The following is a 24,751-nucleotide window of genomic DNA, read 5'->3' on the forward strand; positions in this document are numbered from 1 at the left end:
CCAGTCACACTCCACCACGATCCACGGATGAGGCACAACACAGGAACACAGCTGCAAGAGAGCACAAATTAATATCCAGTAATGGGTCTCAAACACGCACCTTCCGGGCGGAGAGCCCCGCAACTGATCCGGATAACCACTGAACGTCTGCTGCCGCCTTCCCGGCGCGTTACCGTCTCTGCTACCGCTGGGTCCGTGATGTTTGGCCAGAGACTACTGTTATGTGTCGGACGCAGCTCGGAGAACCGACCAGCGTTTGAAGGACCCAGTATGAAATAAGCAGAGCACGGTACAAAGGCTAACTGAATTTAATACATAACAGTGATAATACAGAAAGATGCGGTCTGGCGTGGTGCGCTCCCAGCAGCGCTAACGGTCCGGAGCCAGAAGCTGTTTCGGACCCAAGGACCCCGCCGACACCCCCCAGGTGGCCGCAACAACCGAGTCTGTGAAAGAAGGAACCATTATGTGAGTCCACACTCTACACACAGAACACTTAAAGGTGTACAAACAGCAAACACTTCCTGGCTTGATTACTGATCAGCTTCCAACCTGCAGGCATGGAACATCCCGTTCACAAAACTCCACCGCAGTGGAAGCTGATACATGACTAACAAACAGCTCAATACAATAAGGTGTGAGGGACACCACATTTACTGACTGTATAACTGTTAGTCACAAAATCTAACGTACCTCAGGAAGTGTGCTGATGAGCGTGAGACCTCACCCCCTCCTCTTTCACAGACTGTGCATCAAACCTGGACGTTTCTCAGCATCCGCTGCTGATGAGATGGCTCCCAAGACGACGATCTCACCCGTCTGGTCACAAGGTCGAGTCTCTGGCAAATACACACTGTGCACTCCAGTCTTAAATGCCAACATGCTCCAATCCATCCAGATGCACCTCAGCTGTGAGTCCTGACGAGTCGCAGGTGATCAGGGTGAGGTCCTGACAGCCTCAGCAACACAGCCACTCAGTCCCAAATGCACGCCACCTGGGAGGAAAACAAACAGACAAACAAACCGGCAGCCAGGCCCCCCCCCCAGCCATATAACACAAAACTTATTTTACCCACCGTATGTCAGATTCTGACGCTTTGTGTTGAAAGCTCTGACTGCTTAGCACTGTAGTGTTGAAAAAACTGCCACAAATGTGCTGAAATTGATTTCCAAATGAATGGATATTTACCATTATGACATAACAGTACAGGGGAAAAAACTAATGCTGTGGATGTATTTGTATCAGTTCTGGATTTGCTGTGTAAGAACTTGACAAAAGAGAGAACCACAGGTTCACAGGTTGGTCAGTGCCTCTAGAGTTTTAATGAAGTTGATGGGTTTCCGTCTGTATTTTCTTTTTAATCTTTGATAAGATGGGCTTTAATGATCCATCACTGCCAAACAACATGAGAGAAAATCTCTCCAGCATCTACTGTTGTTGTTTCCACCTTTTGTCAGATTGAGTCCGCTATCACTTGTTTTTTCCTCTCATTGCCAAATTAAGTCATTTTGTTGCCAGGTTTGTTTGGCATCGCACAGTTGCAGACAGATGGGAAAGTCATTACTCTGTGTTCCTTGCAGAGGTCACAGCAGGTTGTGCTGTCAATAGTACTTTGTTCTCTTCTAAGAAGTGTTGAATTCTAATTTGTACCAATGGAACGCATGACATCACTTGGACATCACAAAAGGACCTGAATAGTTCGAGTCATGTCAAAAGGGTCTTTTGAGGTCACTATGGCAGTAAATCAGCTGATTGAAAAGCAGCACCTTTTCTCCTGATCCTCTTATAGATTTAACTCAGTAAGCAGAAAAATGTGGATTTTACTTCTAAATGTATGTGCACCTCAACAAACCTTCCTGTTCAAGGAGCAGGAATGAATAATGTTAAGATTACATAATTCCCTGTTGTGCTTCAGTATTTTCTAAACTAGTGCCAAATAAAGGCTGGAGAAAAACAAAAGGATCGGATACATTTGTTTTGTTTTTTGTTTTTTTAAGCAATGAACTACCAAAGACATTCTGGAATTCAGTAATATGAGACACCACAGTGAAATGAGACACTTTTATTGAAGTTATGATGCAGGACAAATATTCATTTGAAATTAGGGAAAATAATCAAAAACGCATATAAATACACGATTCATGTGGAATTCTTTTTTATTATTATTATTAAGCTAATAGCTGTAAAACTCATGCAAAACATATTTGGTTATTAAGAAAACACATGGACATCAGCTGGAAAAGTTAGTTCCTTGGGCACAACCCAGAATTTTATGAATGTACGTATTAACATATTTCAGGATGGAAAAGACTTGGAAAAATAGATTTATGTCTCATATCAAAATACAGTTCAGTATCATTTCCAGGTTTAGAAATCTCAGTGTGATCCAAGTCTGCTTTTTGTCATTTTCAAAACACATAGGATATATTTATTTGTACAAAACCGAGCCTGTGAAAATATTAAAGTGAATAATTCTTTTTTTTATTATTGTCCAGTTAATTAGATCATAAACATCCAGGTGTGAAGTGATGTTTTAGTGAGGTGTTGTGTCCCAAATCGCAGCGCAGACTTTACAGCGTGCAGGTTTGCATGTGATGGATGTACAGTGTAAAGCAATCAGTCAGGATTAACAATGGGCAATTGCATACAGAGGTTGTTTTAAACTTGGCTTGAAAGAACTTTGGGACCTCATACAACCCCAATTCCAATGAAGTTGGGACGTTATGTAAAATGTAAATAAAAACAGAATACAATGATTTGCAAATCCTATTCAATCTATATTCAGTTAAATACACCACAAAGACAAGATATTAATGTTAAACTGATAAACTTTGTTGTTTTTGTGCAAATATTTGCTCATTTTGAAATGGATGCCTGCAACACGTTTCAAAAAAGTTGGGACGGGGCAACAAAAGACTGGGGAAAGTTGATGAATTCTCAAAGAACACCTAATTGGAAACAGCATCCCCAAAAGGCTCAGCCATTCACAAGCAAAGTTGGGGTGAGCATCACCACTTTGTGAACAACTGCGTGAAAAAATAGTCCAGCAGTTTAAGAACAATGTTTCTCAACATTTAAATTGCAAGGAATTTAAGGATTCCATCATCTACAGTCCACAATATAATCAGAAGATTCTGAGAATCTGGTGAACGTTTTACACATAAGCGGCAAGGCCAAAAACATTGAATGCCTGTGACCTTCGATCCCTCAGGCGGCACTGCATTAAAACCGAACATCATTGTGTAAAGGATGTTACTGCGTTGGCTCAGGAACACTTCAGAAAACCATTGTCAGTTAACACAGTTGTTCTACATTTTGTCCTGTTTTTAATAATTTCAGCTACTTCAGAATGAATGAAAATTGGTCTTCATGTCATATCCACCCCAACAACATTTCTCCAGCACCCTCTTAGCCTTTGCACAAATGTGCAGTAAAAATGGGAAATTGCTCAAACAGTAATTTACAGTAAAAAGAATTGGCCAATTATGACAGTGTTTAAATCGTGTTATGATTTGCTTCATCTTCTTTCAGCTGCTCCCATTAGGGTTTGCCACAGCAGATCAACCGTTTCAATCTCACCCTGTCCTCTGTATCTTCCTCTGTCACACCAATCACATCCATAAACCTCCTCTTTGGCCTCCCTCTTTTCCACCTGCCTGCTGGCTCCATCCTCAGTGTCCTTCTGCCTATATACCCTGGGTCCCTCCTCTGCACATGTCTCTTCTCTGATTTTATCTCCAAACCGTCCAACCTGAGCTGTCCCTTTGATATGTTCATTTCTAAACCTGTCCATCCTTGTCACTCACAAAGAAAAATGCACCATCTTCAGCCCTGCCACCTCCAGCTCTCTCCTGTCTTTTTGTTAGTGCCACCATCTCTAAGCTGTAGAAAACATACCTGGTCTCACTACTGTCTTGTACACTTTCCCTTTCAGTTTTGCTGATATCCTTCTGTCACAAGTCATCTCTGCCGCCTTTCTCCACCCACTCCACCCTGCCTGCACTCTCTTCCTCACCTTTCTACCACTCTCTCATTATTTTGGGAAGATGACCTCAAGTATTTAAACTCATCGACCTTCACCACCTCTGCTCCTTGTACCCATGCTATTCCACCATGCTCTTTCTCATTCACACACATGTACTCAATTTTGCTCCTACTACTTTCATTCCCCCTTCTCTCCAGAACATATCTCCATCATGTCTCAACCAGATTAAAAATGTGTGGATTTATTTGCACTTGAGCATAGTTTGTATTTTTGATCTCACACACACACACACACACACACACACGCATATATATAGTCTCACTAACTCTTCTGACATATATCACACCACTGTAGAACCACATAATGATATGATTGTGGTCAAACACAAGTTCTCTTCAAAATTTTCTGCTAGTTTTGTTTTCGTTATTGTTTACCTCATTATTGTCGATTGCTCCCATTGTTACATCTGTCACATGCTACATGGAAAGCAGAAAGGGATGTCGGTTATGCAGATGCAGGCGGCATAGTTGGATGATGCACACATGGAATAGTGAAACAAATGTCAGATACATAGAATGCAGGCGATCACACTTTTGTAGTTGTGTCCCATCTGTCCATGAAAATTAAAAACCCATGAGTGTTTTTGCTTCTACTTATGGTGGATTACTTCTTGCAGGACTATGCAGTGTCGACTGTTCCTGTTACAGAAGGGCTTCACCTGAAAAGCTTCTGCAGCATGGGGGGACCCGGCCTTATTGTCATCGGCTCCAGCGAGATCGCTCAGAAAGCTCTCAAAGTAAGCTGCTCGGGTTCATGTGTTGTGTAGAAAAACATCATCCCGCCGCTACGCCTTCTCCAGCTGCACTCACATAAACCACTGAATTAGTGCATTGACGCAGCAGATTCTTTTTCATTCCTCGGCTGGGTCTTGGCTTGAACCTGTTGAAAGAACAATACCGCCCTTTTTTTTCTCTTCTCTGCAAAATATTCGGCGAGCGTGATGCCACACGACAGGACATCACACATGTTGATTCAGAGCAGACTCCTATTACTGTCACCTTAATCCCACTTCATATTCTCAAATGATCAGTGGAGATCGCTCCTCGTGCACGCAACAGCTTTGGTTCCAAGTCTGTTGTCTGTCCGATGAAGTAGCCTGATCACATGACTGCATAAAAGACTGCAAAACAAATTCACACGTAGAGGCTTTTTATGTCACATCAGAGACAGGCTGGTCGTTTTCACAATGAGAGTCATAAATCTCAGCCCACCCTGGTGGAATCATAGCTAAAATTCCCAGCAGTCAGCAGGGGAGAGTTTTTGACGGATTGCAGCGATCTTGACTGTGTTTTGACAGCGTATGTACCCTCGTGTGCTCACTGAGTTTTTAATTGCATAAATTGCTGGTGCAAGCACATACTGTACAATTTTTGGTCTTGACAGGTCTTTTCTGGTAGGGCTTCTCCACTAATTGCCTTCTAGTGTGATATCGCCACCTGCTGGCTGACAGGGGGTTACAAGTGAAAGTCTTCCAGTGTGTCTCAGAGCCAATTAAAACCAGACGGTCAAGCAGTCTGTCCTAATGAGGTAGTGTTGTTTATATGGCTGGAGTGTATACGAGAACTGAAGAAGTTGAACGTGTGTGTGTGTGTGTGTGTGTGTGGTTATAGAATTAATTTTATATAGCAGCAGCTCAGCTTCTGCATCATTCCTGCCCAATTGATCGCTTTGGTAATTAGTTGCTGTAGCAGGGAGCGGCTGAGAGTGAGACTTAATGACAGACTGCTTGCTTTCTAATGATGCCTTACGTCAGCCTTCCTTCCAGCAATTAGCTCCCGTTTTAAGGGACTTTTAACAACTGTGGGTTTCTATTGAGTTAATGTTCCCTTTGTGGGTGCACTGAGATCTTATGACTGTTGTTTTAATGAATGCAAAGTGTTTGTTTTGGATATGGATGCAGGCCTTATGGCAGTGACTGTTTGACTGTTGGACACTCACACACTGTGTGAATTACCAATACCAAATGACTCTTGAGCAAAACAGTGCAATCTCATCATATCGGACACTGCTGCCTGACCTTTTTCCCCCCCCCGTATGCACATGATATTTTTCCCTGCGCTCCGAGCAGAAACGTGATGCCAAGGCAGGCTGTGAGCTGCATGTAATCGACGATGTAAAAGCACTGGAGACCAACTTGTAAATATATATGTGGCAAGCCAATATATATTCTCCAGATAATACTGGTTGGGGCCGGGGGGGATGAAAAAGAAATGTGAATCTGTTTTTGGGTGCATTCTATATTGTGTGTGTGATCATCCTACTTCCCATTCCAACTCATCTTCTCCCAGTGGACACTTTACAACCTGTCCTCCATGTGTCAAAGCATTATTTTAACATGATGTGTGTCAGGGAGCAGGGACAGTCAATAACTGCACTTCAAGAACAAATACTTTAAAGTCAATTTTTCTTTTTTGACCTGCTTCTGTTGTTAATCAGTGAAAAGCGGTCTGGCAAAGTTTTAAGGGCTTCCAGTCAAACATTTGTGCAATGACTAATAAATATTCAAAAGAGGGGCTGAAACACAGATTGTTGCTGGTGGTGGTCATCATGCTGCAAAGCATTGGCTGTGGTCAGGTTTGAGGGATTTTGTGAATTAGTTGAGGATATTGCTGCACAGAGGGGTTTTATTACCTTCCAGTAAATATTTAGTTTCAGCAGCTGTGACTGATGGCAGGCTGCTGCCCACTTCCCACTCTGAATATTAACTGACCTCAGCCACTGTTGTGGAATAAATCCTGTAGATGTTTTGGACCATTTTGCTTGGACAAGTGCCACAGTGAGAAGAGCAGCCTTGATTTTCTATTTTTTCCCCTTCTCAAGAAAGATAAGAAAATTTGAAGTGTTATGTCTTTGGAATATGTGGTATGATTCTCCCTTCGTGTGTGACAAGGCCCCGGTTCAACTCCCGGACAAGCCCCCGGTTTTGTTACATTGGGCTTGAAGAGATAAGAAATTAAAGAAAGAATGGAGTGTTTAAGTAATCATTTAACTAAAACGCAAAAGTAAAATTAGTAGTGATTTGTGAAGAGTCCTGACTTGAATGGGGGAGCGGCTGAACCCTTGTAGCTGAAATAGAAGCAACAAGCCTATCTCCCTCCACTCAGCCAATCACCCACTCCCAATGCCTGAACAGAAACAAATTATGGTAGAAGCAAGTCACATGGCTATGATGTGAAGAATAATTAAATTAACTTATTTTCATAAATACAGCTGTAATAATTTGCAGTGGCTTCATTCGCGAGTGTTTAAGTGCTAATAAATATAATTTTCCCCTCTGGTCTGTGATGCTGCTTTGAACCATAGCTCTTAAATGCTTTGAATTTTTCCCTTGTAAATTGCACTTTAGCTGTAAAACTTAACCTTAAAAAGCAATATTGCACATTTTACGGACAAGGAGACCACATCCTGTTCTTCATGATGTAGCCATGCATCATAAACAGAAATTCCTTTTGTTCTAGTGATAAACAGCTTCGATGTTATTACTCTTTGATCGGCAACTTTCCTCCAGAAATACAGTTTTCTGTGTGTTGCACTAATTAATCTATTTTAATTATATTCCCTGCCTTTTTTTCCCCTAATCTGTTTGCTTGTTTGTTTGCAGGATTGGTACAAAGGGTTTTCAGCAGATCTCAATGAAAAATTAAGCTCAGTTTTATAAATCAGAAAAGTCAAATACAGTTTAGTCGTGGCAATCCTGCTGTAAGTAAGGTCTCTTGATCGAATAGATAGAATATCTACATTCAAGGTCGATCTAGAGATGCCTGTGCATGGTTTGTTTAAAGTGGGAATGTTGTTGCACACGACAGAGACACGGTCCTTGACAGATCCTTAGTCTGGTCTGATCTTTTTATAAATCATTTCTTTTATTACTGTTACTACCAGTCTAATACTTCTGTTAGTTTTTCAGTGTAACTGCTGTGAATTGTACCTCATTATTCTATTCCTGTCTGAGTCGTAGGAGTGGTTAGATTAGCATTTTCGTGAGCAGTTAGCTCATGCTAGCTTTGCTGCACTCTTGAACTTTCTGGTGCACAAAGTACACTGCTGTAAACTTTACATTAGTCCTGCGTGATGCTGGCAGAGAGGGTGGCTCTCTCAGAGAGCCATGTCCGTAAGCTAATACCCAATCAGTAGACAGACTTGTGGATAGTTTAAACTCAGTGCTCAAAACTGCACTTGACATGATTGCTCCACCTGTGTTAAAACCGCACTCCCCAAAATCACAGTCACCTTGGTTCAGTGATTACCTGTGTGACCTCAAGCATAAGGCGAGAGGTCTAGAACGGCAATGGCATCATTCAAAATTAGAAGTATTCCACCTTGTGTGGGCATGATACTATCTTAGACTGTAAGCATGCATTATTGGCTACAAAGCGGACCTATTACTCTGATTTGATCAACAAAAATAAGCATAACTCAAAGTTCTTGTTTGACACGGTGGCAACACTTATTCATGGACAGCCACCACTCTCCTTTTACAGCACAAGATTTCTTGGATTGCTTCGAGAAGAAAATAGACGACATTAGGTTAAGCATACCCAGCATGCCTTAACCCAGGCCACTACACCTGCTATCGAGGTGGGTGCCATTATAGAATTTGATAGTATCTCAGTAGGTGTGCTGACATATCTTGTAACCTGTACAAAAAGCACTACCTCTTATTTAATCCTATTCCAACAAAAGTGTTTAAGGGTCTGTGGCCCACTCTTGCTGGAAATTATTATCTCTCTTTAACCCTCTGGATCTGTTCCTAAATGTTCAGATCTGCAGTGATTAAACCCATTACTTAAGAAATCTAATCTTAACCCTAGTCTACTGAAAAACTGTAGACCGATATCAAATCTGTCATTTTGCTCTAAAATTCTGGAAAAGGTGGTTTCACGGCAGCTCATGGACCACCTTACTGAGAATAATCTTTTTGAGCCACTGCAGTCTGCTTTTAGAAAATATCATTCCACAGAGACAGCTCTCACTAAAGTGGTGAATGATCTTCTGCTTGCAATGGATTCGGACACCACTGCGGTTCTGGTGCTGTTAGATCTTAGTGCTGTGTTTGATACCGTGGATCATCATATTCTACTCGATAGGCTGGAGAATCATTTTGGGATTATTGGGAATGCCCTTGCATGGTTGACATCATACCTGACTTTTTCACTATGTTTTGTATAATAACACTACCTCTAACCTTGGTGACATGAAATTTGGGGTTCCACAGGAGTCCGTCTTAGGCCCCCTGCTTTTCTCCCTTTTATAGTTTCCACTTGGGAGCATTTTGCGACACTTTGGGATTACCTTTCATTGCTATGCTGATGATACCCAATTATACATGTTACCATGGTATCGTTAGGTCAGTCAATTTTGACAGTTATCGGTAAACATGTAATCCGGTACTACCTGTTCATGGTCAAGTGGCCGGCGACTAAACTGACTTAACTCACATGTTTGTCTTCCAAACAGTATGGTTTAGGGTGGGTAGACACCCGGCAGAACTAAAAACAATATTTGGAAAGGGCGGATGAGCTCTTATTGAGCAAACAGCCATCTACCACTCTGCAACTCTCCAGCATCTCTGTCGTCTCAACTTATGTTCTGCCATGGAATCAAGGTTCTGGAGTTGCCAAGTGGCCTTGGTTTGTGTGCCCAAGTCAGTAAAACCATGCACACACTGTCCTATGAAATGTTCCGACATTCTTTCTTGGATCATGCTACTGTGTATGGGGTTAAAACAGATGTGCCGCGCCCCCTTGGCAGCAGCGAAAAATCTACAGAGACCAGGAGAAACTCATCCACCTCATGCTAACTGTACTCATCTCATGAAGCTCACCTCCTGGAATGTGAGTACCTTCGCCCTGAATGACATGCAGCTTTGGTTGGAGACGAATTGAAGAGACTGGATATTGATGTTGCAGCACTGCAAGAAACTAGACTACCTGCCCATTCTCAAGGTAGTTTCACACTTTAAGTGTCTTGGTACCTATGTGGCAAGTGATGTTTCCCTTGATTGTGAGATAAACAACAGGATCAGCTCTGCCGCAGCAGCTTTGGGCAAGTTATGCAAGCGTGTCTTTGAAACACCGATCTTGAGTTGGAGACCAAAATACGAGTCTGTCAAGCCATCATTATACCAACACTTTTGTATGGGTCTGAAACCTGGACTACCTATTGTTATCAAGTGAAACATCTTGACAAATTCCACCAAAGATATCTTCAGGCAGTCATGAATGTGAAATAGTATGATAATGTCACCAATGCTGCAGTTCTTGACCAAGCTTGCCTGACAAATATCGAGGCTATGTTACACCAAAACAGACTGAGATTGTATGGACATGTGGTGAGAATGGACGTGCAATGTCTCCCACAACAACTTATCTTCAGTCAACTTTCTACTTGATCACATTGTGTTAGCGGTTCTCAGAACAGGTACAAGGGTGTCCTTAAAAGAAGCTTTAAAGACTGCAAGATTGTTGACTGGGCTACAGCCCCAGCAGATAGATTGGGTTTGGAGGAGAGTGGTTTGTGATGGCATCAAGACCTTTGAGACCAACAGACGGAAAGCTGAAGAGGAAAGATGCGCAAGGCGGAAAGCTGCTGAAGCTCTGAAACAGTTGGCAGCCTCCTAGTTAAATGCCTGGATGAATTTCTTCTGGCCCACCATGCTCATGTCAAGTGGCAGTGATGATGATGATAATCATGATGAACTGCTGGTAATGTCATCCACATAAATGGAGTCCAAATCAAGCCCAAGACTTTAATCACTAGACCATCACCTCCCCTAAAATCCTTAGAAGATTGCCTTGCATCATTGAAAAGCTGGATGTCTTGCAATTTCCTGCTTTTAAACTCTGATAAGACTAAAATAATGGTTCTTGGTCCAGTGAGACACCGGCATCAATTTGACCAGCCAATCCTTAGCCTAGGCTCGTGTGTCATACATCACACTGAGAAAGTGAGGAACCTTGGGGTAATTTTTGATCCTGCATGATCCTTTGACCTCCACTTTAAAGATTTTACGAGGACTGCTTTCTTCCACCTGCACAATATTGTGAAGATTCATCCCATCCTGTCTATGGCTGATGCTGAGACCCTGATTCATGCATTTATCTCTTCTAGATTGGACTACTGCAATGTTCTACTTTCTGGTTTACAACAGTCCAGAATTATGGGTCTCCAATTGGTTCAAAATGCTGCTGCCAGACTTTTGACATGAGGTAGAAAGTTTGATCACATTACACCTTTTGGCATCTCTTCACTGGCTGAGATCAGATTTTAAGGTTCTGCTACTAATCTATCAAATTGTTCATGGACTGGCACCTCTCTACTTAGTTGACCTACTTAAACCTTGCCTACCGGCCCAGGCTCTGTGTTCTGAGGGTGCAGGACTAAGTCTGCGGGTCACAGAGCTTTCTCTTTTCATGCCCCTGTTCTGTGGAATGATCTCCCTGCATCAGTAAAACAGTCAGATTCTGTAGATACTTTCAAGTCCAGACTTCAGATGCACTTATTTTCCTTTTCGTATGGCTAGCATACTGGCATATTATGTTTCTATGCTTTTTATTCTTTTAAATTCATTTTATTAGGAAATGGAGCATGCCATGGCCTCAACTTTATCTAAATTCTGGGTCTTTTAGTGAAGCTTCGGGCTAGTGGCTAGCAATCACCTTAGTATTTCTTCTGTTTTTCTTGTTCCTTAATGCTGACAAACTATACTGTATTTGTTGTCTTTACGATGCCTGATTCTGTTTTTTCTTTCTGTTTGAGGTGCAGCTCCATCCAGAGATGGGTGTGGTGTCTACTTCTGCAACCCTCCCGTCCTGTGCACCGGCAAAATTTCCTGTGTATTTGTTTTGTAAATTGTTTTGTCAATTGTGTTGCTTGCATGGCCCAGGCAGAGGGTCACCCATTTGAGTCTGGTCTGCTTGAGGTTTCTTCCTCAAATCATCAGAGGGAGTTTTTCATTACCACTGTCGCCTGTGTGCTTGCTCTTGGGGTTGGTAAGATTAGACCTTACTTGTGGCAAGCGCCTTCAGACAACTTTGTTGTGATTTGGCACTATATAAATTAAATAAATTGAAATTGATGGCTAGGAAATCCCAGGCAATCGGCAGTGCAGACCTGCTGCAGCCTTCATTCGCTTTCACAACCATTGGGTGACAAGCCATCACCTCCTCCGCTTGGCCCGCTGTTGACTTCTTGTTTGACCAAACCCCTGTTAGCCATCTCGTGTTCAGGGTTCCTGTTGGTCCTTCATGGTTACCATAGCTGTATATTTGTAATGTAATATTTCCCTTAATTTCTAAATTTCTAACACTGATCTTGACCTTGATGCAGTTGAGCTTTATGGCACAGAGGTTGGCTAAAGACCAGTGAGAGAAAGCCACAAGAATCCCACCATTATATCAGAATTCAAAGACAAAAATGTCAAGAAAAGTAACATTTTGCCTCTGTAACCCTGCTATATTGTGTTTTGTGACATAAAATGGGCATGTGTCAGCCTTCTAGCCACACAAGTTTGATCACCAAAAGCAGCGATATCAGGTGTGGACTGTGATCTACAGAAATACTGTTTGTTTGTTTGTTTTTTAATTTTATTAAAATAAAAGTAGTTAATTTAAATCCAGGTTAAATTTTTCACTACATAGTGATAGGTGGCAATACCCTAGTCTGAAAATAACTCATTTCTGACCTATTTCAGAAATACAACAAGTGGGGTATCGAATTTAAGTCAAAGCTCAAAACTTAAATGTCTCGTCAGTATCAGAAAAATGTGTTCAGTTGGAGTAAATACAAACTTACTGTTGTCCCGGCATACTTTAAACCCCAGATGTGGCTCGGTACAGTGTTTATATATATATATATATATATATATATATATATATATATATATATATATATATATATATATATATATATATATATCTGAGATCACCTTTGTGCTGACTTACCTAAGCTTACAATTTCCCAGAGAAGAACTCCAAAAGACCACCTGGATGAAATGAGACATACAGTAGTGTTCAGAATAACAGTAGTGCTATGTGACTAAAAAGATTAATGAGGTGGGCTTCATAGATAATTGGCAAAGCTTCTGGGGAAAACCTGGTCTTGTTAGGAGAGACGGCATCCATCCCACTTTGGATGGAGCAGCTCTCATTTCTAGAAATCTGGCCAATTTTCTTAAATCCTCCAAACCGTGACTATCCAGGGTTGGGACCAGGAAGCAGAGTTGTAGTCTTACACACCTCTCTGCAGCTTCTCTCCCCCTGCCATCCCCTCATTACCCCATCCCCGTAGAGACGGTGCCTGCTCCCAGACCACCAATAACCAGCAAAAATCTATTTAAGCATAAAAATTCAAAAAGAAAAATAATATAGCACCTTCAACTACACCACAGACTAAAACAGTTAAATGTGGTCTATTAAACATTAGGTCTCTCTCTTCTAAGTCCCTGTTAGTAAATGATATAATAATTGATCAACATATTGATTTATTCTGCCTTACAGAAACCTGGTTACAACAGGATGAATATGTTAGTTTAAATGAGTCAACACCCCCGAGTCACACTAACTGCCAGAACGCTCGTAGCACGGGCCGAGGCGGAGGATTAGCAGCAATCTTCCATTCCAGCTTATTAATTAATCAAAAACCCAGAGAGAGCTTTAATTCATTTGAAAGCTTGACTCTTAGTCTTGTCCATCCAAATTGGAAGTCCCAAAAACCAGTTTTATTTGTTGTTATCTATCGTCCTCCTGGTCGTTACTGTGAGTTTCTCTGTGAATTTTCAGAACTTTTGTCTGACTTAGTGCTTAGCTCAGATAAGATAATTATAGTTGGCGATTTTAACATCCACACAGATGCTGAGAATGACAGCCTCAACACTGCATTTAATCTATTATTAGACTCAATTGGCTTTGCTCAAAATGTAAATGAGTCCACCCACCACTTTAATCATATCTTAGATCTTGTTCTGACTTATGGTATGGAAATTGAAGACTTAACAGTATTCCCTGAAAACTCCCTTCTGTCTGATCATTTCTTAATAACATTTACATTTACTCTGATGGACTACCCAGCAGTGGGGAATAAGTTTCATTACACTAGAAGTCTTTCAGAAAGCGCTATAACTAGGTTTAAGGATATGATTCCTTCTTTATGTTCTCTAATGCCATATACCAACACAGTGCAGAGTAGCTACCTAAACTCTGTAAGTGAGATAGAGTATCTCATCAATAGTTTTACATCCTCATTGAAGACAACTTTGGATGCTGTAGCTCCTCTGAAAAAGAGAGCTTTAAATCAGAAGTGCCTGACTCCGTGGTATAACTCACAATCTTGCAGCTTAAAGCAGATAACCCGTAAGTTGGAGAGGAAATGGCGTCTCACTAATTTAGAAGATCTTCACTTAGCCTGGAAAAGAGTCTGTTGCTCTATAAAAAAGCCCTCCGTAAAGCTAGGACATCTTACTACTCATCACTAATTGAAGAAAATAAGAACAACCCCAGGTTTCTTTTCAGCACTGTAGCCAGGCTGACAAAGAGTCAGAGCTCTATTGAGCCAAGTATTCCTTTTAACTTTAACTAGTAATGACTTCATGACTTTCTTTGCTAATAAAATTTAACTGAGAAAAAATTACTCATAACCATCCCAAGACGTATTGTTATCTTTGGCTGCTTTCAGTGATGCCGGTATTTGGTTAGACTCTTTCTCTCAGATTGTTCTGTCTGAGTTATTTTCATTAGTTTACTTCATCCAAACCATCAACATGTCTATTAGACCCCATTCCTACCAGGCTGTTCAAGGAAGCCCTGCCATTATTTAATGCTTCGATCTTAAATATGATCAATCTATCTTTATTAGTTGGCTATGTACCACAGGCTTTTAAGGTGGCAGTAATTAAACCATTACTTAAAAAGCCATCACTTGACCCAGCTATCTTAGCTAATTATAGGCCAATCTCCAACCTTCCTTTTCTCTCAAAAATTCTTGAAAGGGTAGTTGTAAAACAGCTAACTGATTATCTGCAGAGGAATGGTCTATTTGAAGAGTTTCAGTCAGGTTTTAGAATTCATCATAGTACAGAAACAGCATTAGTGAAGGTTACAAATGATCTTTTTATGGCCTCAGACAGTGGACTCATCTCTGTGCTTGTTCTGTTCGACCTCAGTGCTGCTTTTGATACTGTTGACCATAAAATTTTATTACAGAGGTTAGAGCATGCCATAGGTATTAAAGGCACTGCGCTGCGGTGGTTTGAATCATATTTATCTAATAGATTACAATTTGTTCATGTAAATGGGGAATCTTCTTCACAGACTAAGGTTAATTATGGAGTTCCACAAGGTTCTGTGCTAGGACCAATTTTATTCACTTTATACATGCTTCCCTTAGGCAGTATTATTAGACGGCATTGCTTAAATTTTCATTGTTACGCAGATGATACCCAGCTTTATCTATCCATGAAGCCAGAGGACACACACCAATTAGCTAAACTGCAGGATTGTCTTACAGACATAAAGACATGGATGACCTCTAATTTCCTGCTTTTAAACTCAGATAAAACTGAAGTTATTGTACTTGGCCCCACAAATCTTAGAAACATGGTGTCTAACCAGATCCTTACTCTGGATGGCATTACCCTGACCTCTAGTAATACTGTGAGAAATCTTGGAGTCATTTTTGATCAGGATATGTCATTCAAAGCGCATATTAAACAAATATGTAGGACTGCTTTGTTGCATTACGCAATATCTCTAAAATTAGACAGGTCTTGTCTCAGAGTGATGCTGAAAAACTAATTCATGCATTTATTTCCTCTAGGCTGGACTATTGTAATTCATTATTATCAGGTTGTCCTAAAAGTTCCCTGAAAAGCCTTCAGTTAATTCAAAATGCTGCAGCTAGAGTACTAACGGGGACTAGAAGGAGAGAGCATATCTCACCCATATTGGCCTCCCTTCATTGGCTTCCTGTTAATTCTAGAATAGAATTTAAAATTCTTCTTCTTACTTATAAGGTTTTGAATAATCAGGTCCCATCTTATCTTAGGGACCTCATAGTACCATATCACCCCAATAGAGTGCTTCGCTCTCAGACTGCAGGCTTACTTGTAGTTCCTAGGGTTTGTAAGAGTAGAATGGGAGGCAGAGCCTTCAGCTTTCAGGCTCCTCTCCTGTGGAACCAGCTCCCAATTCGGATCAGGGAGACAGACACCCTCTCTACTTTTAAGATTAGGCTTAAAACTTTCCTTTTTGCTAAAGCTTATACAACCCCTGGCAAAAATTATGGAATCACCGGCCTCAGAGGATGTTCATTCAGTTGTTTAATTTTGTAGAAAAAAAGCAGATCACAGACATGACACAAAACTAAAGTCATTTCAAATGGCAACTTTCTGGCTTTAAGAAACACTATAAGAAATCAAGAAAAAAAGATTGTGGCAGTCAGTAACGGTTACTTTTTTAGACCAAGCAGAGGAAAAAAATATGGAATCACTCAATTCTGAGGAAAAAATTATGGAATCACCCTGTAAATTTTCATCCCCCAATTTAACACCTGCATCAAATCAGATCTGCTCATTGACATTGACCCTATGCCATGACACTGACCCTATGTGTCTTTTTGCAAGGAATGTTTTTGCAGTTTTTGCTCTATGGCAAGATGCATTATCATCTTGAAAAATGATTTCATCATCCCCAAACATCCTTTCAATTGTCCAAAATATCAACATAAACTTGTGCATTTATTGATGATGTAATGACAGCCATCTCCCCAGTGCCTTTACCTGACATGTAGCCCCATATCATCAATGACTGTGGAAATTTACATGTTCTCTTCAGGCAGTCATCTTTATAAATCTCATTGGAAAGGCACCAAACAAAAGTTCTAGCATCATCACCTTGCCCAATGCAGATTCGAGATTCATCACTGAATATGACTTTCATCCAGTCATCCACAGTCCACAATTGCTTTTCTTTAGCCCATTGTAACCTTGTTTTTTTGCTGTTTAGGTGTTAATGATGCCTTTCGTTTAGCTTTTCTGTATGTAAATCCCATTTCCTTTAGGCAGTTTCTTACAGTTCGGTCACAGACGTTGACTCCAGTTTCCTCCCATTTGTTCCTCATTTGTTTTGTTGTACATTTTTCGATTTTTGAGACATATTGCTTTAAGTTTTCTGTCTTGACGCTTTGATGTCTTCCTTGGTCTACCAGTATGTTTGCCTTTAATTACCTTCCCATGTTGTTTGTATTTGGTCCAGAGTTTAGACACAGCTGACTGTGAACAACCAACATCTTTTGCAACATTGCGTGATGATTTACTCTCTTTTAAGAGTTTGATAATCCTCTCCTTTGTTTCAATTGACATCTCTCGTGTTGGAGCCATGATTCATGTCAGTCCACTTGGTGCAACAGCTCTCCAAGGTGTGTTCACTCCTTTTTAGATGCAGACTAATGAACAGATCTGATATGATGCAGGTGTTAGTTTTGGGGATGAAAATTTACAGGGTGATTCCATAATTTTTTCCTCAGAATTGAGTGATTCCATATTTTTTTCCTCTGCTTGGTCTAAAAAGGTAACCGTTACTGACTGCCACAATCTTTTTTTCTTGATTTCTTATAGTGTTTCTTAAAGCCAGAAAGTTGCCATTTGAAATGACTTTAGTTTTGTGTCATGTTTGTGATCTGCTTTTTTTCTACAAAATTAAACAACTGAATTAACATCCTCCGAGGCCGGTGATTCCATAATTTTTGCCAGGGGTTGTAGTTAGGGCTGGATCAGGTGACCCTGAACCATCCCTTAGTTATGCTGCTATAGACCCAGACTGCTGGAGGGTTCCCATGATGCACTGAGTGTTTCTTTCTCTTTTTGCTCTGTATGCACCACTCTGCATTTAATCATTAGTGATTGATCTCTGCTCCCCTCCACAGCATGTCTTTTTCCTGGTTCTCTCCCTCAGCCCCAACCAGTCCCAGCAGAAGACTGCCCCTTCCTGAGCCTGGTTCTGCTGGAGGTTTCTTCCTGTTAAAAGGGAGTTTTTCCTTCCCACTGTCGCCAAGTGCTTGCTCACAGGGGGTCGTTTTGACCATTGGGGTTTTTACGTAATTATTGTATGGCCTTGCCTTGCAATGTGAGGCGCCTTGGGGCGGCTGTTTGTTGTGATTTGGCGCTATATAAATAAAATTGATTGATTGAGGTTTTGAGTATATTTCTTATTGTTACATGGGAAACAAGGTACCAGTAGATTCAGTAGATTCTCACAAATCCAACAAGACCAAGCATTCATGATATGCACACTCTTAAGGCTATGAAATTGGGCTATTAGTAAAAAAAAAAGTAGAAAAGGGGGTGTTCACAATAATAGTAGTGTGGCATTCAGTCAGTGAGTTCATCAATTTTGTGGAACAAACAGGTGTGAATCAGGTGTCCCCTATTTAAGGATGAAGCCGGCACCTGTTGAACATGGTTGTGTCTTTGAAAGCCTGAGGAAAATGGGACGTTCAAGACATTGTTCAGAAGAACAGTGTAGTTTGATTAAAAAGTTGATTGGAGAGGGGAAAACCTATACGCAGGTGCAAAAAGTTACAGGCTGTTCATCTACAATGATCTCCAATGCTTTAAAATGGACAAAAAAAAAAAAAAGAGACGCGTGGAAGAAAATGGAAAACAACCATCAAAATGGATAGAAGAATAACCAGAATGGCAAAGGTTCACCCATTGATTAGCTCCAGGATGATCAAAGACAGTCTGGAGTTACCTGTAAGTGCTGTAACAGTTAGAAGATGCCTGTGTGAAGCTAATTTATTTGCAAGAATCCCCCGCAAAGTCCCCCTGTTAAATAAAAGACGTGCAGAAGAGGTTACAATTTACCAAAGAACACATCAACTGGCCTAAAGAAAAATGGAAGAATATTTTGTGGGCCGATGAGAGTAAAATTGTACTTTTTGTGTCAAAGGGCTGCAGACAGTTTGTGAGATGACCCCCAAACCCTGAATTCAAGCCACAGTTCACAGTGAAGACAGTGAAGCATGGTGGTGCAAGCATCATGATATGGGCATGTTTCTCCTACTATAGTGTTGGGCCTATATATCGCATACCATGTATCATTGAATCAGTTTGAATATGTCAAAATACTTGAAGAGGTCATGTTGCCTTATGCTGAAGAGGACATGCCCTTGAAATGGGTGTTTCAACAAGACAATGACCCCAAGCACACTAGTAAACAAGCAAAATCTTGGTTCTAAACCAACAAAATTAATGCCTCGCAGATATGAAGAAATCATGAAAACTGTGGTTATACAACTAAATACTAGTTTAGTGATTCACAGGATTGCTAAAAAAGCAGTTTGAACATAATAGTTTTGAGTTTGTAGCGTCAACAGCAGATGCTACTATTATTGTGAACACCCCCTTTTCTACTTTTTTTTTTTACTACGTAATAGCCCAGTTTCATAGCCTTAAGAGTGTGCATATCATGAATGCTTGGTCTTGTTGGATTTGTGAGAATCTACTGGTACCTTGTTTCCCATGTAACAATAAGAAATATACTCAAAACCTGGATTAATCTTTTTAGTCACATAGCACTACTGTTATTCTGAACACTACTGTAGTTACTGAGATACAACGATGGGTTATTTCACTGAGGTTAAATTTGGCAATTCTGGTCATTCTCTGGAAAAATGTTTCATTAGACCAAATAGTAACTTGGTGGGTCTCAGGATCTGCACTGTGGCCTCACTGAGATCTGTTGCTGAGGCTGTTACCATGATAACAGTTCATTTTGTGTCAGTGCTGCATTAGAGCACATAGAAAGTTGCATCATTAAAATAATGTGACACTGCAATTGAGACCAGACACAAACAGATGAACAGGCTGATGATGGTGCATGTTGTGTACATTTGTTAGGGGTTAATACACAATAATGTTGTTCATCCTGATGCATCGTTCCAGGACTGTTCAGCTTCAGCAGACGTGTGTGCTCTGTTTTCAAGTTGCGATTGCGATTGCTATTGCGAATGCGGTGAACACACAAATGTTCAGTAAGAAGAGGGGAAATGATCAGCAAAAATGTGGGTCTTCAGTCTCTGTTGTTGTGACTGTTGGGAATGTGGGACAGCAGCAGTACGTGCGATCTTTGGCGGCGTCCTGTCTCGCTCTCGCCTCTGTCCGCCCCTTGTGTGAGAAGCTGAGTTGGCAGTTATGCACATGGACAACGTTTTCATTTAGGGCTGCTGCAATTACATCACACATCCAAAAGAGACCTGGGAATGTGTCTGGCCTCGTGTGTGCACGCAGAGAGCCGGTGCTCCACCCTGCAGCTCTGCACCGGTGCAGCAGCATTAGAGGAGATCCAGCTGATTTGCAGCCATTTATCACGTTAGTTAACTGCTTGCTAATTGAAAAGAGTGATGATTATGACATGCATCAATCCATATTGGTCTTTCTCTTTGCATTTTTAGTGATTAATCATTTTGTGCTTGAGCATAAAAGAAGTTATTTTAGATTTTCGTAACTGCAATCTCATTTAGCAGTGTAAAGAAAGAGCAATCAAATGCTGAGGACATGTGTTGCGGCCCCTTCACACATAGTGCGAATATGTGCAACTCAAGGCAACTCCCGTTGGAACAGCTCGTATGAGCGAACCATGCAAACATCGCGCCGATGGGCAGGCGTGCACGATGCCGCTGCGATGGTTCATGCACACGGGAACACAGCAGCTTTTCACAGCACTGTGAAAATAAAAAATAAAAAATACATGCCACGCTCGGAAATCGAACCCGCATTTTCCTAAAACGTTACCACTGAGCTACCATCACTGTCCTGTGAAACATGCAGGAAACTGCCTGATATGAGGAAGGACATGGATGTATTAAAAACATAAAATCACACAACATATAAAAACACTACATTTTATTGAATCCCTCTTATCAAGCAGTCTGTACAAATATGATTCCTCTGTTCCTCTGTGGATGACCCATGGTCACAGACATACAGTCATGAAATGACATGAATGAGAAACAGGGCGCTCTCATCATGTCCACATCTGCTGACGGCGTGTCCAGCTGGCCCTTTGCGCATGTCCTGCCCAACACGCGTGTCTTGTGGACGGCGCGCTGCAGGACTGACACTGTCATGTGGGACAGATCTCACGTGGGTGACGTGACAGATCGCCCACTGCTTGTTATGATCTGACGGTCTGTTTCAACCTGGGGGCAGCCTGTCAGTGTGCACACCGAGCACGTGCTCACTAGCTGCAGCCTGTCGCCATAGTGATATGTTTTTATTTATGTACACGTGAGGACAGCAAGCAGACACATGCGTGTCACATTGGGCAGTTGTTAGTTCATATTCGTCCAAACATGATACGTGTTCCCCAGCCATGATTTTCAGATCCACACATCTTCACAGCCGCTCCTGTCGGCGGACATACCCCGTCAGTTCAGCGCACACACCAATGTGTCACTGTGTCTGTTTGCAAAGCCAGACTCATGGGGCACTTCGACAAATTTCACATTCAGCTCAACAGTGATCGTCTGCTGACTGCTGTCCTGTTAATAGTGTGAATGACTACACATTTTTAAGTGCCAAGTGAGCGATGTTAGATGTTCGTGTGTGTCAGCTGGAATTTGGCCGACACCTGCCGCGAGCGGACTCGATGGGCTTTCACAGCGCACACTTTGTCTTTCAGCCGCTGGTGTGTGCAAATATTTGTAGCAACAGGTATATGAGGCGTTAGAGACAGCTACGATTTTACATGTTTTGCATACAACTCCTGCTTCATGCGCACTTGATGCGCAATTCAGCCAAATTTGCACTATGTGTGAAGGGGCCCTCACATGGTTTTGTTTGTTTGTTTTTTCTCATAGAGCAGTCATTCTTTTGGAGCTTCAGTAAATCTCCTCATCTTTCTTATGGCCACTTTTCCAGTGTTAATAAGGAGTGAAATTAATTCTCAGTCACAAATCTCATTGTGTACATAAAACATGTTTTCCTCTCGTGTCATCTCATTTCCTCACAGCCATGCCTCCAAACCTTTGTGCATGTCACAAACACATCACATTCATTTTATCGTGTCCAAAAGGTGGCATTTCTGCAACTTCGTTTGAAGATAATTTCATCCATACTTACCAGAAGTATGTTATTTTATCTGTAATTTGTATTTTGTCCCCTGTTTACAATGGGGTACTTAGGTCAAAGCAGTTTCAGTCTTTTGTTCATGGTAATGAGTCATTCACGTCATCAGGAGAGTCGTCAAGGGAGCCATCAGGAGAGGCGTCTGTCCCATCATTAGGAGGGACAGCTGCCCTGTCATTAGGAGGGTGCTAACTAGAGCACAATAGGTGCTAATTAGCGCTATTATTTAGTCACTAGCCTATAGCAGTCTGCCTCTCGGTAGGAGGGGTCTGGTTAGGTTTAAAACTCCAGCTTTTGTGGCTTCTGTTTATTCTTCTCTACAAGAGTCAAGACAGAAGTCAGACTACCAGAGCAAGAATTTTAGCTGAAGAAAGCTTCTGCGATTTGAAGCGAAACGTCCTCGCGTCAAGCAACCCAGTCCAGTCGAAGATTCAAGCTTCTCTACTATGGAAACCACCTGGACAACTGAGAGCCTACACAGATACAATGTGTAAGATGTATTGTCATCTCGTGGTGAGGTTGTAGACTGCCTTGGGCTGTCAGCGGTCACAGTTTTGTTTCCTGTCACCTTTTTGTGTTTTTTGTGTTTTTTGTTGACGGGAATCCATGCTCCTGTAGTTTCTCTAGTGATGAGTGATACTGTATCTGGTGTCACACCGAACGGTCCGCCCCTAAAAATCGGTCCGCCTTTTACATCTGTGCATGCATCATTTTGGAGCTCTGCCGCTCATCTAAGACAGTCTCTTCACAAAAGGGATCAAATGGATTAATTAACCATCTGATGACAAGGTAAAATCTCTTAAATCATTCTAAAGTCAGTTTTAAGCCGAAACTAGGCTGTTTTAAGCAGAAACTCTGCGAAATTCCATGAAATGGACGACGTGCAGTGAACGTATCAGCTAGCAGCTTGTTTAGCCGCGACGCTCTGATCGCTTCCGCCACCTTTAATGATGAAATAATGCTGAATTTATGTGGAAATGATTGTTGTACAAAAGCTTCAGATATCTCTCCTGAAATAGATGATGACTGAAGTGCAATTTGAAGTAGAAATGAGGTTTTAAACCGTGAACCGCGGCTCATGATGCATGTGCAGATGCAAAAATGCTCCAGATTTCATGCTGGAGAGTTCTTCAAGCTTTTAACAATATTGACCTGATTTGATTTTAAATCATTTTCTCCAGAAGACAGAGAATGTGGCACAATAACAAGTCATGAAAAAAATAGGAATTGGAGGAGAGGAGCAGTCTGTATTATGTATCTGATGGAAATAAACGTTGCTTAGGTCCCCCCATTTTCCTCTTTGTTTTTCCTCTCTGAGGCATCCGTCTGTGTTCAGTCTCTAAACATTAAGAACTCCCTGCTCTTCATTGTGGTCATAACATCCTCACAGACTTTCACTTCTCATCCTTTGCTCCTCCACCATCCAACCTTCAGATCCTTCACATTATATAACAAACATGAAATCTGCTTCCAAGAATGTCCATCTGTTGCTGTGTTCTCCATTAAGGCCTCCCAGACCCTGACTTTGTCTAGCCAGCAAAAAGATCTGGTATTCCATTTGATATTTAGCTTCTGTCTGACAGCCCGAATAAGTGTCCTCTTTCTCTGTCTTAGGCTTTTGTTTCCCACCGTTTTGTTTGTCTCTAGATCATGCAGCAGATGAGTGACCATCACTATGACAAACTGACGGTGCCCAATGACCTCGCTGCCAACTGCATCTACATGAACCTGCCGAGTAAAGGAGAGGTGCTTCTGCACTGCACACCAGAGGAGTTCCCAGAGAGTGTAAAGGTAATGTTCAGACGTTGAACACTCAACTGAAAGCTCCAGTGAAAGTAGACCTATATTCTTTTAAGTAGGTTCTATGAAATGAATTGGATGTGCATATACGACCCATACGGTACAGTGTGCATGCATATTGTACATATACGGTACAGTGTGTGTGCATATAGTACATATATTGTACAGTGGGCGTGCATATACTACTCATACGGTACAGTGGGCGTGCATATACTACCCATACAGTACCGTGTGTGTGCATATACTACTCATACGGTACAGTGTGTGTGCATATAGTACATATACAGTACAATCATGGACATCGTGTCCTCCGGACAAAAGAGTACAAAGACCATCCAGATTGTTACCATCGCAAAGTTCAAAAGCCAGCATCTGTGATGGTATGGGGGTGTGTTAGTGCCCATGCCATGGGCAGCTTACACATCTGTGATGGCACCATCAATGCTGAAAGGTACATCCAGGTTTTGGAGCAACATATGCTGCCATCCAAGCAACATCTTTTTCAGGGACGTCCCTGCTTATTTCAGCAAGACAATGCCAAGCCACATTCTGCATGTGTTACAACAGCGTGGCTTTGTAGTGAAAGAGTGCAGGTACTAGACTGGCCTGCCTGCAGTCCAGACCTGTCGCCCATTGAAAATATGAAGTGTAAAATAGGACAATGGAGACCCCAGACTGTTGAACAACTGAAGTCGTACATCAAACAAGAATGGGAAAGAATTCCACCTACAAAGCTTCAACAATAAGTGTCCTCAGTTCCCAAACACTTATTGAGTGTTGTCAG

At 41.5% G+C, this 24,751-nt stretch overlaps 1 protein-coding gene across 4 annotated transcripts in view; it reads left to right on the top strand.

The window, feature by feature from the left end:
- Positions 1 to 24,751, top strand: part of ddah1 (dimethylarginine dimethylaminohydrolase 1) — a 185,241-nt gene that overhangs the window by 152,658 nt on the left and 7,832 nt on the right. For all 4 annotated transcript variants that reach the window (XM_034179520.1, XM_034179522.1, XM_034179524.1 and 1 more), the window contains exons 4-5: positions 4,663 to 4,782; positions 23,815 to 23,958. In XM_034179520.1, the coding sequence (XP_034035411.1) occupies positions 4,663 to 4,782; positions 23,815 to 23,958 (264 nt within the window). The remainder of the gene's footprint in view (positions 1 to 4,662; positions 4,783 to 23,814; positions 23,959 to 24,751) is intronic.

This window comes from Thalassophryne amazonica, chromosome 10 (assembly GCF_902500255.1).
Source record: "Thalassophryne amazonica chromosome 10, fThaAma1.1, whole genome shotgun sequence".
In the NCBI taxonomy this organism is placed as follows: Eukaryota; Metazoa; Chordata; class Actinopteri; order Batrachoidiformes; family Batrachoididae; genus Thalassophryne; species Thalassophryne amazonica.